The following is a 16,341-nucleotide window of genomic DNA, read 5'->3' on the forward strand; positions in this document are numbered from 1 at the left end:
AATATTCCAGGAGAGATCAAAAAGAAAATTCTCACAAATCTATTAAAAGCCAGAGAGCAAGCCCAATTCATTCTTGCAAAAGTTGAAAAGATGTTTTGTTCCCACTTTAAGGATTACTTCGAGAACACTGAAGTGATTATAGTGCTTTAAGCACACAGCTGGCTGGATGGTACAATAACCCAGAGCACACAGAGTATTCATATGAAACTCAGCCTCATCTGATATATTTGAAATTGAAAATATTTTACGTCAACATTCAGAAATAATGCCAACCTATGCAGCCAAAATTATACTTCATTTTAAAGCACTTACTCCATTAGCAGGCTATTGATGTATTCATTCCCGTCCATGTGCCCAAACTGAAAGTCTCTGTAAATAAATATATCCACATTTTAGCATGCAGTAAAGATTATTTAATTTCATGTTAAAAAATACGGTTTAAAAAAAAAAAAAAAAAAAAGAAGAGAAAGAATATTGATTTACCGATGAAAATGATCCCGGTAGTTTTTTGCTACATCTTGAACAATAGACTTCAAGCTAAAAGAAAAAGGAAATTATTATTTTCAATATTTAGACATACAAGTTTAAATTAGTTAAGTAGTGTATGAATCTAAAATAGTCAGAAGGTAGCTACTGTATACAGCAGTCATATACAGAAATCCTAATATATACAGCAGTCATCCTAAAAGAAAAAAAAGTGTGTTTGCAGGAGATTAAGTCCTGTGGAAGTTTCATAATAACTAGATAAGCTACACGGTCTACTACTCATCTATAAAAGGTTTTTTGGGGGTTTTATTTTTTTGATCCACAATAGCAGCCCTTAAATTAAATAAGACTGATCAAATTATAAAAACCATGACTACTTTGTTCTTGGGTACTGTCAAGAATTTCCAGTGACTGACGAGAGGTACAATAATAGAGGTATAGAACAACAGTTAAGAGCTAAAGTTCTAATACAAGATGTTCTATCCATTCGTGAAACCAGCAGTTTAATATTTAGAACAGGGGTAGGCAACCTTCGGCACTCCAGATGTAGAGGACGACATCTCCCATAATGCTCTTTTAGCCATAACGCTGGCAAAAAAAATATAACACCACAACATCTGAAGTGCTGAAGGTTTCTGATCTCTGACTTCGGAACTGCTCTATACCAGGAGTGCCCAACTGTATATCCCTAGATATTCTAAAACTGCTGGCATAGTATCATCAGCACCATTGCCCTATACTGCTCCTAAGAAGCTACAGGTAAATGTGCTAACAGACTGTAAGGAGGCGCGAGACTATCCAATATTAAATTACAAAATGTAATTTATTTTGTAATTTCTTTGCCGGCAAAAAAAAAAAAAAAAAAAAACAGCCTAAGGTTACTGCACAGCAAATGAGAACAATGATGATTAAAGGAATTGTTAAGTGAGACTATACACAGGGACTAGATAAAAATGTGATGTTTAATGTTGCAGTGACTTTTTCTCTAATTCGTAGATCATATTCTTGTGCAGTATAAATCCATGATGTGCACAAGCTAATTTTATACTATTATATATACAACCTTAGGGAAGAAAACAAACAAAAAAAACCTATAGCATATTAAAGGGTTGCACAAGGTTTTTAGCTCCTAACAAACTTAAAAGTATTTCTCTGTGAGAAACATAAGCAAAAACTATAGCCAATGTCTGTCTAGTTAGTTTTAAAGAATCATCTAATTAAAAGGAACATATTTTTGGTAAAAATAATAAAATCTTTTTGTTACCCTGTGTGCTCAGCTGAATTATTTTTATCATCAATTACTGCAACAGCCACGAGTTTCCCTAAAAAAAAATAAAAAAAATTGGTTATGGTAACTGTTACAGCTTCAAAACAGTTCATTTGTATAGTTTATTATCTCAGGCACTTAGGGAAAAAAAGTATTGTATAGAATAGATGCATTGTTAAAAGGAAAAAAAATACTTCACTTAGATTTTGTCTGTGTATTTATATGCATCTGTGTGTTAATGAGCATGAATATCTGTGTATGTATGTGGTAGTGTATGTGCATACATCCAATCAGTCAAACACCAGCACAACATACAAGCACACTCCTACAATCTAACACAAATATTACATACAAACACACCCCTGCATTCAAACTCAAAAAAACAAATATATACAAACACACCCATTCACTCAAACAAATACTTCACACAAATGTACATCCACATTTAAAAGTGAACATTACATTCAGACACACCCCTGCAATCAAACTCAAACATTACATACAAACACACACACACAGATTTACAACCTAGACATTTATACTTGGGGTGCCACTGAAATATTAAGGGCGCCTTGAATCTAAAAAGTTTGGGAACCACAGCATTATACAATAAATAATGGATATAGAAAGAGATCTATAAATATAGACTTCATGATATTTGATATTAACAAATTGTTTTTATATGCCTAAGTGCATATCTTTCCTTTCTGATATTCAGTTTTTTTTATTCTTTATTTTCATTGTGCATGAAGTAACAACAGGCGTGCAGAGCCACGATAGTCACTGCAGGCTTTTCATAACATATTTACAAGTTAAAGTGTGGCAGATTAAACAGCACTTTTTTTTTTATAAAAGAGAAAAAAAAAAAAACATGAAAATAACTGGCTTCATAACAATAGTAGGTAGATTTAAACACGCTAAGCTAGACAAGCTTATGAATGGTTTAGTCACGTTTAAGATTATGTTAAATGTTATGTCATATCTATGGTATTGCATTTCTGAGGAGGTCAAACGTTTACACTTATGCCATATTTACAACTGTTTAAATTCTCTCTGTAGTTAAGAATCAAGATGAGCCTGGCAGGTAAGAAAAGTCAGAGGAGAGACACAGAGTGGGAGCACTGCATTTGTGGACATCATAGCATAGGGATACTAACATTGTGTTATGTACATGACTGCAGGAAAAACAAAACAGTGAGTTAACAGGCGGTTCACTCTACACTAGCAAATTACTAAGCATTGGTATGTCATTAGCTAATATCAGGTTAGGCTCAAAATGCAGATTCAGGTAAGGCTCACAATGTGTAACAGGCTATGCTTAGTTGTGCTAGAGATTCCAGGCTGCACTACATATACGGCATTCAACATTGCACTCTCGTTTTAAACAGTGTAAGACGGGCCCCAGTGCACTAGCCATAGCTTGCAGTACTATGTTATGTGGTAGGGGTAGTCTAAAACAACAAAAAATACACACAAAAGAAATCAAAAACGAGTTGAGCACCTATAATAAGTGTGAGGTGGCAGGCATAGACTGGAATTTACTTATGTGTAGGCAAAATGCTAAACTAATGCAATACTATAACGTCCCCTGGGGTCCCCCAGGTTTGAGTCCTTTTTGGACAGATTGGCAGGTCTGGGTTCAGCCTATTCCCAAGGCTGGGAAGTGTGAGTCCCGTGTGTTGGGGGCAAAGGAGGCTGTAGCACTTTGATGGTTCCGTTGGGCGTCCTTCCAGCGCCAGGTCGGTTGATGGGCCAGCACCTTCATGCCACGGTCTTAGGGGCTCCCAAGTTCCCAGTCCTCCCCTCTGGGGGGGTCGGCAGGAGGTTGGTGGCCGCCTGTGTGGTCGGTGCCCTGGGGTTCTGCCCCTAGTGGCCCTCGACCTGGGTGATCTCTTAGTGTGAGGGGGTGCTTGTGATTTGAAGACATGAATGATCACAGGGGGCCCAGTCACCATCCTGTTCTCAGTCTCCCAGTCGGCCTCCTGATGTTGGGGCTTTACTACTTCTTGTCGTGCCTCCAACTTGGCCCAGAATCGGGTGAAGAGTTCTTCCAGCCTCCTTTGGGTGATCTGTGCCGAGTTTAGAGGTTCCGGCTCGGAGGGCTGGGAGTTTGTTCCTTGCATGGTAAGCTGGGCCGCCATTTTGTTTGCTTCTGTTGTGGCGGTATCTTAGAGTTAGGGTGGCGGTATCTTAGTCAGTTGGTGCGAGGTTCAGGCTAAGGAGGACCGGGATAACCCCCGCCGGTCCAGAGGGGGGGGGGGGGGAAACAGGGCTGCGTTGCAAGCTTGGGAGGGCACTAGGTCGCACAGAGCGGGGGATCGGCCGCCTCAACCGTCCGGCAAATATTGCTAGGCCGCACTCCCGACACCCTCGATGGACGCTCCGTGTACCCGCATGCGGCAGACCCGGGGCACTTCGGCTGGCTCCTGAGTTAAGCAAGTCCTTGTTTAGGTGCTTGTGTGGGTCCTGGCTGGCTGGCGTGCAAGTAATCAGGTTATGTGGGTAGATTGAGCTCGGAGCTCACACGAGGCACGTCCAGCCGCCATGAAGTCCAGGCCCCGCCCCCGATATTCACAGTTTTTAATTGGAAAGTTTCATAGATTTCTAATGCTATCAATAGTATTATGCATTAAGAGTGCACATAAAAAAATGCAATATCCAGTTTTGTATTGGTGTAATATATATTATTATTATTTTTTTTTTTTATATGACACCACTTCCTCCACCCTCCCCTCCCCGGAAGTAACCCATTATTTATTTATCCCAATGTAGTTGCGGTTGGTTAATGATCATGCACAAAATTATATTAACTTCTGTGTTAAGTGAATAGACCCTTGTGAGTGTCCTCTTACTGAACTGGAAGTCTGTTAGGCATTTGTAGTCATCAAGATGCTGTTTTAAAAGAAAATCTAGGCAGTATAATCCTAAATGCATATAATAAAGGGTTAAGTAGCTTTGCCTACTCGGACATCACTCGACGAGGGGGCGCTAATGCAAATGCTTGGAGAGTGCACATTAGGCCTCCCCATAGGAAAGCATGCAATCAATGCTTTTCTAAGGGGAAATAGGCGCTAGATGTCCGCATGCAAAGCATGAGGACGTCAAGCGTCAGATAGTGGACCAAAAGTCTGGTAACATTCCGGAAGCGCCTCTAGTGGCAGTCTGGTAGACATTGCAGCACTAAGTGCAATAGGGACACTGTACCCAGACCACTTTAATGAGCTGATAGTGTCCGTCTAAGCTAAAGCTATTTTGGTGCGAGAGTATCCACTTAATTAGCAAAAGCATACAAAGAAGAGAATTTTTTTTTTAATGCACTATATAGAAAAACATACACACTTCAAGTTGCATGCTGCTGCAAAATAAGTAGGATTCGTTTCCCTGTAACTTCCAAGCAAACATTCCTGGATAATTTTTCTGTACATTTTCGCTTTTAAAATCCTTTTTACAGTACACCGGAGGAAACAGCTATTCAGCCATTTATGAGCCAAATTTAGCTGCAGGACATGTTCATTGCAAAGTTCAACAAAAAAGGGAAAGGCATGTTAGAATTCACAAGAAAAAGGAGACCTCAAAATGTGTATAGTGGCAGGCAATAAATATGCATTTCTTAACCTCTTGAAATTGGCCAGGGTAAGAGTAAGGATGGCCGACTGTAAGCACAAAAGCTATCTGAAGCAATCTAAAATGAATTCATTATGTGTCACTGAAATAAAATAAGAGTTCTGCCCACTCTATTTTATTTCTTTGATAGAAACAATTAAATATAATGAATTAGTGTCAAGCTTGATAACGGTCCTTAAAGAAAAGTATTGATTGTAAATGTAGGTTTTTAGTCTGTGTTAATTGTGTTACATTTATTGACATGAGTAGAAAGAGGTGCTGAATTGATAGGAAAGATATTATTCTCAAAAATGGTATGGAATAAATAAGCAAATATATGCACTGCCTACCAATGTAAGACTCACAAGCTTCAAATGGCCAACTAGGCTGGATGAGAAAATGTCAAAATGTTATAAATCACTCAGGACAAGATACTGCAGTCCACTGGGATAAATCCAAGCAAGCCAGTCTGGCCTGAAAAAGAATGGAATTATTAGTCACAAGCCTGTGCACAAACCTGCACTGAATATTCAGGCCGATATCGCCATGAAACGCGTGAGGCGGAAACTTTCAACAAGTTTCCAGGAGCAGGTGATCGGACACATGTGCACACACCTGGTCGAACATCGGTGGATGGAAAATACACATGGCAGCAAGGCAGGCCTACAGCATACGTTTTCCTTCACTTAATTGTGCACGGGAAGTGGAAACCCTCCATTTTACAACCAGAGCACCGGGAATGCTCAACCACCGTAGTTGACTAACCTCCTGGGGCTGGCAACGGGTAGGACAATGAGTACCTTGTCTAGCTGGAAACATTGTTCCCCTATCAATTCACTTTCTCTTGATACTTTGTTGTGCTACTGCTTAGAGCACAGTAAACTTATTTGCAACAGTGAAGTGACAGACTTACAAGGAAGGTTTTACCTCTGCACTCACCATTGATATTACTCCCTCAGTGGGATACTGTGCAGAAACTACTTGCTTCTGGTTTAGATATTTATTGTGACTAGGATTTTATATATTAACATTATTTGTTAAAGGGATCACTCCCAAATCCCAACAATATAAAGAACAAGTGTGGTATAGTTTAAAAGCTATACACAGTAGGGTGCCAGTGTCACAAATGTGTGAATATAGTAATCACTCAGGTCCCAGATGATAACATGTAAAAAAAGTATAAGAGAGAAGATATGGTGAAATATTTAATGATAAATTTAAAATCAAAACAATGAAAACACACTCACAAAAGAAGTGGCACAAAAAGAAATAGATCCTAGTGTGCAAGAAAGCGTTGCAGCCTTTATGCACTTTTGACTAGGTTGTATGTATTTAAAGGATCACTATAGTGTCAGGAAAACAAAGCGGTTTTCCTGACACTAGTGCCCTGAGGGGGCTTATGAGAGATTGAGGAGGGACAAAGCAGCCAGTTTAAACTGGCCTAGCAGTGTCCCTGGGACAACGCCCTGCTGGAGAACAATGAGATAGGAAAAGGGTGGGAGGGGAAGAGGCACATTCTCCCATGGAATCAAAGGTGCAGAATTGAGCCAGTACCAATTAAAGGGCCAGAACAGTCTTTTAAACACCAATAAGTCCAAATAATGTTTTAACTGGCAAAGTCTTCCAGGGACCATAGTCACATGGCAAGAGGCTGGCAATTAGTCCTCTCCAGGCACAAGTGGCGAAGGACACTCTGGAGATATGCAACTTTTGCAGCTATATAGATATAACCCCAATGAAAAATACATAACTAAATACAAGCATGTTTTCATTGGGTGCATATCCACTAAATAGTGATCTTATTTTTTTTTATTTGGGCAGTGGAGTCTCCCTTTAAGAATAAAATACAGATAAATCAAATATGCATTTAACCTTGATATGGCATCCTCAATTGGACAAAGAGATAAGTCCAAAGAACTGAACACACTAATGTACAACATACAGCTCAAGGAGGACGCACCTCTGTCGCACACAAAGTCAACTGCTACTTGCAGAGATGCTCCCGTTCAGCTCAACGCTGCATAAGAAAGTCTTGCACCTTGTCAGACTTTCTCCATTAAAAATTAATCTTACGTTCCTAAAGTGCAGCTCTCATCCTTGCTAAACAATCATATTTTTCCTCTCTCATTAGTTCATGTTACCACAATCCCAGTTGTCTCTTTGATACTATCAACTCTGTTTTTTAGTAGCCACTTGGTCACAAACATTGGCCAAACTTAGTGTTAATATTTGTTTGTGTGTGAAAAATGCAAAAAACTAATTTGAACGCCAATTGTGGCCAGTGTTTGTGACTAAGTGGCTACTAAAAAAAGACTGGACATAGCCCATTTGCAATGTCTACAATTGCAAATGATATGCCATCATGGGGGTAATTTTCATTCCTGGGCTACTGTACAGTCTCAAAGGCAACATAACCAACCTGGGGAATTTCAATGTGAAAAAACGCAAGCCTTATAGTTGACTCACTTTTGAAAACACCATAAAACTATACATGAGGGGTACTGTTAAATCGGGAGACTTCGCTGAACACAAATATTAGTGTTTCAAAACAGTAAAACGTATTACAACAATTATATCATCCGTGTAAGTGCCATTTGTGTGTGAAAAATGCAAAATATTTCACTTTCACTGACGATATCGTCGTAACACATTTTACTGTTTTGAAACACTAATATTTGTGCAAAGTCTTCCGAGTAAAACAGTACCCCCATATACAGGTTTTAATGGTGTCTTGGAAAGTTACAGGGTTAAATATAGTGCTAGCAAATTAAATTCCCTGGGCTTTTGGTCTGGGTTGTCAGGTAGGTCCCGCATATTGCAATTAATAAAATGACCTAATTATGTAAAATTATTACATAAATAAATAAATATATATATATAGATAGATAGATATATATATATATATCTCTATCTATCTATCTATCTATCTATCTATCTATCTATCTATCTAGAGAGAGAGAGAGAGAGAGAGAGAGGCATTCAGCCGAAGAGGAGGAGAGGAGGCGGAGAGCTCCCGCCCGGCGCTGGAGAAAGAGGTAAGTTTAACCCCTTCCTCTCCATCCAGCCCGGCAGGAGTGGGCAACCGATGGGCAAATCACCTTGGCCATTTTGGATTGGAGAAATCACGCCCGAAACCTAGTTTCGTTCCCTCAGGACCCCAGGGTTCCACCGAACATCAATTGGGAAACACTAGTATACAGCAAATATTTTTTTCTCCTTCTAAAACATAATAATTGGCTACTCTTATAGTAAAAGACTAAGCAAAACAATTTCTAAAGGAAATACGAATGTAATCAATATAATATTGTCAGGATACCTTTCATTGCCCATGCTATGGCACAGCCAATTGGCAACCTGCATGTAGATGGGGACCTTTCCTATTGTCCCTATCTCCTCAGCAGTTCTGACGCCAGATGCTGTATCTCCACCCCCTTTTATGACACAGTGTATGTGCCATGACACCACAGCCTGCCAAAACTTTCTATTTCTGTGTATTCCTGGTTTGAATCTCAGCTATACGGACTATTCTCCTTTTCGATTATCCTTGACTGGTCATTGTACTGCTCTATCCCATATTTCTGCCTTCCCTAACTCTGGCTTGTCTCTTAACATTCTTTGTCTCTAAGACTTGCAAAATAAAATTAAAACCAATGTTAAAAGGTATTTAAGATACAGTTGAAGTCAGCTGAAGATGATAATTATGCTCATGATTCAGCTAAAAAGATGTATACATTTATAAATAGCTATGTATTGAGCGGGATATCAATTATTTTCAAACAGTATAATTGATATGTAAATAGATTTCCATATAGAATTAGTTAGTTGCATTGCTGAACTAGTAATTAAATTCTCCTGTACTTATTACATGACAAGATTTTTTTTTTCATATCGTTATTCACAACACTGAGAATTGTCATAAACTAAACAAGTAATTGTGAATTTTAGGCCAAAACAGTAATTTTTTTTTTCCCACTCATTTTGGAGAAATTTACTTTTTCTTTTGCAAGACTGTCTCCTATCCAGCCATGCTATCTTTACATCAAAGTATTGTATTCTAGAATAGTTATGTGAATAATGTTTTGGATACCAAATCAAATAAGGGCATGGCAATCAGTGGCCCAGCTATCCCAACCCCTCTTTTGCTTGTGCCCAGCCACAACAGACCAATCGTTTTTTTCTTTTACAAGCACCCAGGATATTTGCAAGTTTAACACCTACCATGCCTTTCCCTGTGAGTGGACCACATCCAATGCCTTTCCCTGTGAGTGGACCACATCCCATGCCTTTCCCTATGAGTGTGTACATTCAACATGCAAAACTCTTGCAAATGAAAAAAATGTTTGAAGAATGGAATTTCTATATTTTACCTGTGTCCCCAAGCTCATACAATGTGAATCCATCAACTTGGAGGTAGCCTTCAAACCTTTCTTTATTCACCCATGAGGACAGGTCACCATCTTCATATTCTATGAAAAAAAGAAGCCGTAAAAGAGAAAACGTCACATAGGAAATAGGGGGACGGGGGGCGGGGGGCGGAATAAGACATTAATGCAGATGTTAATTAACATATTCATACTTGCTCCACTTTCCTGATAAACACCAATGAGAATATGCTTATCCTCAAATATATATAATGCCAATTTAGAAAGTAGTTTGTTAATATTCAAAGGACAACAATCAGTTAGAGGAAATTTAATCTACAGCAGAGGAAAAGGTTCTTTACTGTAAGAATAATGAAGATGTAAAATTCTCTACCTAAATAGATTGTTTTAGCTCTGAATTCCAGACAATTCTCTCTTTAGTGATTAACACTGAATATCTGGAGTAATGGGTTGTGGATCCAAAAAGAAATCTGACTGGGTTGGAGATTTTCTCCACATCAGCTGTCTTAGCCCTAATTTTATGGTTTAGTAAATAAAAGTGCGAGAGAAAGAATGTAAAAAAGTAAGTACCAGTTATGGGAAAATGAAAGACAAGAGAAAGGGAAATTACACACCTAGATTCGTTACTAGTCTGTGAGAGCGGAAACACATACATGGTTTGAGATCCGGATGAGGGAGTGGGGAAAAGAATGTCAACTGGCCAAACTGGTCTGCAAATCAATATAAGCCCCTTTCCCTAATACATATAACAGCGATCAGTAGTTTTGTATATGTATGTTTCTGTGAATATATTTACACACACACACACACCAATTATATATTGCATACATATATTATATCATTTATTGCATGGGATATAAATTTATGTATAAATACACGCACACATGCATATGCAAAACTACTGATCACTGTTATATGTTTTAGGGAAAGGGGATGATATTTATTTACAGACCAGTTTTGTCAGTGTTGTACTGATATTATAATTCTTGCATTCACTAAGCACAGGACATTGGACATTTAAGCTTAATGTAGGAGTTCAAAAATTGGTTAGATTTAGGGCAAAACATTTTTTTGGAATGCTTAGAGTCACGAGGCAAAAACATAACATTTTAATTCATGTTAGGGTTAATTTTAGTTTTACCCCTAGTATTAAGGTAAGGAGTGAGAGAGGTTAAATTAGTTACCTAACCCTAATTTTAACCCTCAATTAATTGTAAATGTCCCATGCACCAACTATAAAGTAAGTGTGAAACTGGCTTTACTTACCTTCAAAAACCTTGCTGAGAAGTTGTTCCCAGTCCAGCTGATGCCTTGTCATCAGGAGTGACGAGGTGGTCTCGCGCATGCTCTCAGCCTCCGTTAGATTTCCCTACATGTCAGGAGTGCTCGCACACATGTGCAGCACAGGAAACAGCTGATCTGCATCACCGGATGTGACGTGGGGTAGGGAAATCTGACGGGGTAAGGGAATGTGAACTGTAATTGGTACCTACATTTTTACAACCTGGCTTTGCAGATACTCTTGAGACTCATACAGTTATTCACTAAACAGTAAAATTACAGCTAAGACAGCTGATATGGAGAAATTACCCAACCCAGTCAGATATATACACACACCACGTAAATATACACACACATATCAAAACTACTGATCACTGCTTAATAGAGAGCACTGCACACTTTCAAAACTAGTGTCACAATAAATAACTGGAGTATCTAGAAATACTAAAGCAAGAATAGTTTTACATTTACTTCAGATCTTAATCATATTGCCACGTGTATGCTAGTTTAGATATTGAAGGCATTTACTTCATTATTGCACTGTCAGTGTGAGTGCCTGTCAATGCGTGTGTGTGTGTGAGTGCCTGTCAATGAGTGTGTGTGTGTGCTAGCTTATTGTCAGAGTGAGTGTGTGAGCCTGTCAACGTAAGTGTGTGTATGAGTGTCAGAATGTGTGTGTGTGTTTAGGAACCTGCCCCCTCTGATCACATGAGGAAGGTGTTTTACTCACCTTTTTCCCAACACCATGCCAGTTTTACCGGGGTTGGTCCCACCTCCATGGCTGAGATTATCAATATTTATGATCTCAGCTAAGCCAATGTATTCCCTTAGGAGAGCATTGGAAAGATTTTGTGCATGCGCAGCAAATGTGCCAATCCGCATCTCGTTATAGAGATGCACTGAATTAATGAACATCTACAAGAAACATTCAGTGCCTCCATGCAGAGCTTGGAGACCCTGAACGTGGTGCAGCAGTGACTCTGGTCTCTCTAGTGACAGTCAAAGTGACTGTCACTAGAGGTGTTACTAAACCGCTGAAAAGGAAGTGTAAAGGCCACAGGGACATGCTATAGACACCAGGACAACTACATCAAGCAAGAATTGAATTTGTCTTGTTGAAAATGACTGGCTCCTAAATTTTTTAGCTGGCTCCTAGATTCCAACCAAATTTGTCAAGTCCTGTGCTAGAGGGAGTGTGGCATAGTGACACAAAAGGTAAGTGTAGAGTAGAAAAATAGGTAGTTAGGATAATATTCACTGAGGGCGTTGTGTTTTTTTTTTTTGACAGTTGCAGAGAGAAATCAGGGTGCGGGAAGGGAACGCTGTTGACCTTTTAATTAATATACTGTCCTGAAGAAGTAAGTTTTCAAAGGAGACTAGGTGAAAGTCTAACAGAGAAGGTGTTCCATATGATTGGTGCAGCCCTAGAAAAGTCTTTAAAGCAAGCATCAGAGATAGGAGTACAAAGAGATGATAGACATAGGCAGAGCGTTGGGGCCTAGATGGGACATATTTGTGCATTAGTGAGGATAGGTAGGTTGGAGCAGCATTGTGTAGAGATCTGTAAGCTAGTACAGGATCTTAAATTGAGCCCTATATTTTACGTGAAGTCAATGTATTGATGGACAGAGGGGAAGGTGTGGGCAGACAGGAGGAGGAGTCTCGCCGCCCCATTCATTATAGACTATAAACTTAATAACTTTCATTTTGTATAACAAATATTAGGTTTCGTATATTCGGATGTTCTTCTGCAATATGCTCTACTATTCTTCTCGCTGATCATTATTATGGGATTTAAGGGTGAATACTCCTGTAGCAATCCTGTACAGTGCACTTATGTTATTCCCTAGAATATTTGTGCCTGTGTACGTTCCTTTTGACATTTATGCATCACAAAGCTTTTCGGACACTTTCTCCACAATGTTACCAGCCAAAGAGAGTAATGACAATAAACAAAGAAAAAGAATTCATCTGGATTGCTGGGAACTCCCCTATTCCTATTTGGAACATTATGTGTGTATATATATATATATAAATATATAAATAAATATCCTTTCACTGAGTGTGTGCAACCCCAATTTGGTCTACTAGAAGATAGTAATGAATTGAGTACAACACTTTCTCAAATTAATATACTTTCCAATCCTTGGCATTTATTTCTACTTGTGATTTCCTTAGGAGAATCTGGTTGTGCCTTACAGGTACAAAGGAGCTCCTTGTATCAAAACCTATGCAAGAAACATAAGCTATTATATTGCTTAGGGCATTACCTTAAATGAGATTTTAAGAAATATAGGGATATGTAAAAAAATAAGAAAAAGAAAAGAAGTGAAAATAATGAAGACAGAGCAGCAGTTTGCTAAAATATTCTTACGCTAAAAGAGGAAACAAAGCACTGCCAAGTAGACTGTTTAAATTAAGTAAGAGAATAGAAGAAAAGAAAAATGAATAAGGTGGTTTGGGACATATTTACCAATGGCATATTAGTAGAAAGAAAATATGACAAGTTGATTGTTGATTATTATCTCAATTCTCAATACAAGGAATATATGAATTCTAAACACATACTCCCAAGGGCTCAAAATGTGTAGCATTTGTTTACAATACTCAATAATACATTAATATGTTCTCATTTATCATTAAAATGCATGTTACTCTTTAAAACATCGATTATTTTTTATATGAATCATATTTTAGAACTGCTTGATATGTCACTATGACTATTGCACCGTAAGTTTCATTTTCTTTTCTAATATAAGCTTCTTGCATCAGGGAAATTCCAGCCACCTAATACGCCTCCTGCCGTACAAAAGGCACCAATGACAGGTTAACTAGTGGCAAGTCAAAAGGGATATACACTGTTTTCAAAACAAGAAAAGCAGTGCAAGGAGAGCAAGTCAAGGAAAATGAACTCGAGGAATGCAGTTGCATATCTCCTAGTTGTTCTTGTATTATCACTGACTGCACTTGTAATCTGGTAAGTTTTTTCGAAAAAGATTGAATGGGTAAAATCATTGAATTGCATTAACAGAGGTTTCTAGCAGTAATTAGAAAGCTACTTGAGGATTTTCCAGTTTACACAAATCAAAAGAGAAGATGTAAGATGTGACATTATAATCAGAGCATTTTGCAACATACAGGGAGTGCAGAATTATTAGGCAAGTTGTATTTTTGAGGATTAATTTTATTATTGAACAACAACCATGTTTTCAATGAACCCAAAAAACTCATTAATATCAAAGCTGAATATTTTTGGAAGTAGTTTTTAGTTTGTTTTTAGTTATAGCTATTTTAGGGGGATATCTGTGTGTGCAGGTGACTATTACTGTGCATAATTATTAGGCAACTTAACAAAAAACAAATATATACCCATTTCAATTATTTATTTTTACCAGTGAAACCAATATAACATCTCAACATTCACAAATATACATTTCTGACATTCAAAAACATAACAAAAACAAATCAGTGACCAATATAGCCACCTTTCTTTGCAAGGACACTCAAAAGCCTGCCATCCATGGATTCTGTCAGTGTTTTGATCTGTTCACCATCAACATTGCGTGCAGCAGCAACCACAGCCTCCCAGACACTGTTCAGAGAGGTGTACTGTTTTCCCTCCTTGTAAATCTCACATTTGATGATGGACCACAGGTTCTCAATGGGGTTCAGATCAGGTGAACAAGGAGGCCATGTCATTAGATTTTCTTCTTTTATACCCTTTCTTGCCAGCCATGCTGTGGAGTACTTGGACGCGTGTGATGGAGCATTGCCCTGCATGAAAATCATGTTTTTCTTGAAGGATGCAGACTTCTTCCTGTACCACTGCTTGAAGAAGGTGTCTTCCAGAAACTGGGAGTTGAGCTTGACTCCATCCTCAACCCGAAAAGGCCCCACAAGCTCATCTTGGATGATACCAGCCCAAACCAGCACTCCACCTCCACCTTGCTGGCGTCTGAGTCGGACTGGAGCTCTCTGCCCTTTACCAATCCATCCATCTGGCCCATCAAGACTCACTCTCATTTCATCAGTCCATAAAACCTTAGAAAAATCAGTCTTGAGATATTTCTTGGCCCAGTCTTGACGTTTCAGCTTGTGTGTCTTGTTCAGTGGTGGTCGTCTTTCAGCCTTTCTTACCTTGGCCATGTCTCTGAGTATTGCACACCTTGTGCTTTCTGGCACTCCAGTGATGTTGCAGCTCTGAAATATGGCCAAACTGGTGGCAAGTGGCATCTTGGCAGCTGCACGCTTGACTTTTCTCAGTTCATGGGCAGTTATTTTGCGCCTTGGTTTCTCCACACGCTTCTTGCGACCCTGTTGACTATTTTGAATGAAACGCTTGATTGTTCGATGATCACGCTTCAGAAGCTTTGCAATTTTAAGAGTGCTGCATCCCTCTGCAAGATATCTCACTATTTTTTACTTTTCTGAGCCTGTCAAGTCCTTCTTTTGACCCACTTTGCCAAAGGAAAGGAAGTTGCCTAATAATTATGCACACCTGATATAGGGTGTTGATGTCATTAGACCACACCCCTTCTCATTACAGAGATGCACATCACCTAATATGCTTAATTGGTAGTAGGCTTTCGAGCCTATACAGCTTGGAGTAAGACAACATGCATAAAGAGGATGATGTGGTCAAAATACTCATTTGCCTAATAATTCTGCACACAGTGTATTTTATAAATCATTACTTTTCGTTCTACAGATGCAGTTAACAGTCAGTTTTGTTTTAGGTGAAATTACACAAACAGGGTTATTTACAAGAGTGAGAAATGTCTGGAATTCAAAGTGAGTTGCAAATTTAAGGTCAAAGCGGCAAATTCTCAGCGTACGGAGATTCTTTTCTAATTTGGCTATTTAAATCTGAAAATTCACATTTCCCAGCAACACTCACTTTAGTAAATAACACGGATAACGTTTAAAGCTCAATGATGACATTTATTTTCCTTTACCTTCTAGGAAGCTCTTTCCTAAAGATTGCAAAGACATAATGGAGCTGAAAAGTTATGTTGCAGATAACAGATTGAAAATAATGATCACCAGCAATAATGTAAAGGTGATAGAAACTACCAAAAAAGTTCATTTTCCGCTTTCCGATGGTTACAAACAAGAGGAAACTACTATATATGACAATGTCAAAGTGGTCTTCATTTTTTCAGCTTTTGGCAACTTTCAATTTGACTTCAGGTTCACTGACACAATCATCAAGTACATTATGCTTGAAGTGTTAGAACAACTTGGTCTGATTGCTTCATCTCCTATTGTATTATCAAACGAGCCATCCAAAATCTGCCTTATGGCAAGCAAAAATGAACATTA

The 16,341-nt window shown here is 38.6% G+C and overlaps 1 protein-coding gene across 1 annotated transcript in view; it reads right to left on the bottom strand.

Annotated features, from left to right (window-relative positions):
- Positions 1-16,341, bottom strand: part of TMX3 (thioredoxin related transmembrane protein 3) — a 95,380-nt gene that overhangs the window by 18,858 nt on the left and 60,181 nt on the right. The window contains exons 10-13 of the mRNA XM_063451613.1: positions 9,724-9,822; positions 1,751-1,808; positions 484-537; positions 313-369 (exon numbers count right to left, since the gene is read on the bottom strand). Coding sequence (XP_063307683.1) covers positions 313-369; positions 484-537; positions 1,751-1,808; positions 9,724-9,822 — 268 coding nt within the window. The remainder of the gene's footprint in view (positions 1-312; positions 370-483; positions 538-1,750; positions 1,809-9,723; positions 9,823-16,341) is intronic.

Source organism: Pelobates fuscus, chromosome 4 (genome assembly GCF_036172605.1).
Source record: "Pelobates fuscus isolate aPelFus1 chromosome 4, aPelFus1.pri, whole genome shotgun sequence".
In the NCBI taxonomy this organism is placed as follows: Eukaryota; Metazoa; Chordata; class Amphibia; order Anura; family Pelobatidae; genus Pelobates; species Pelobates fuscus.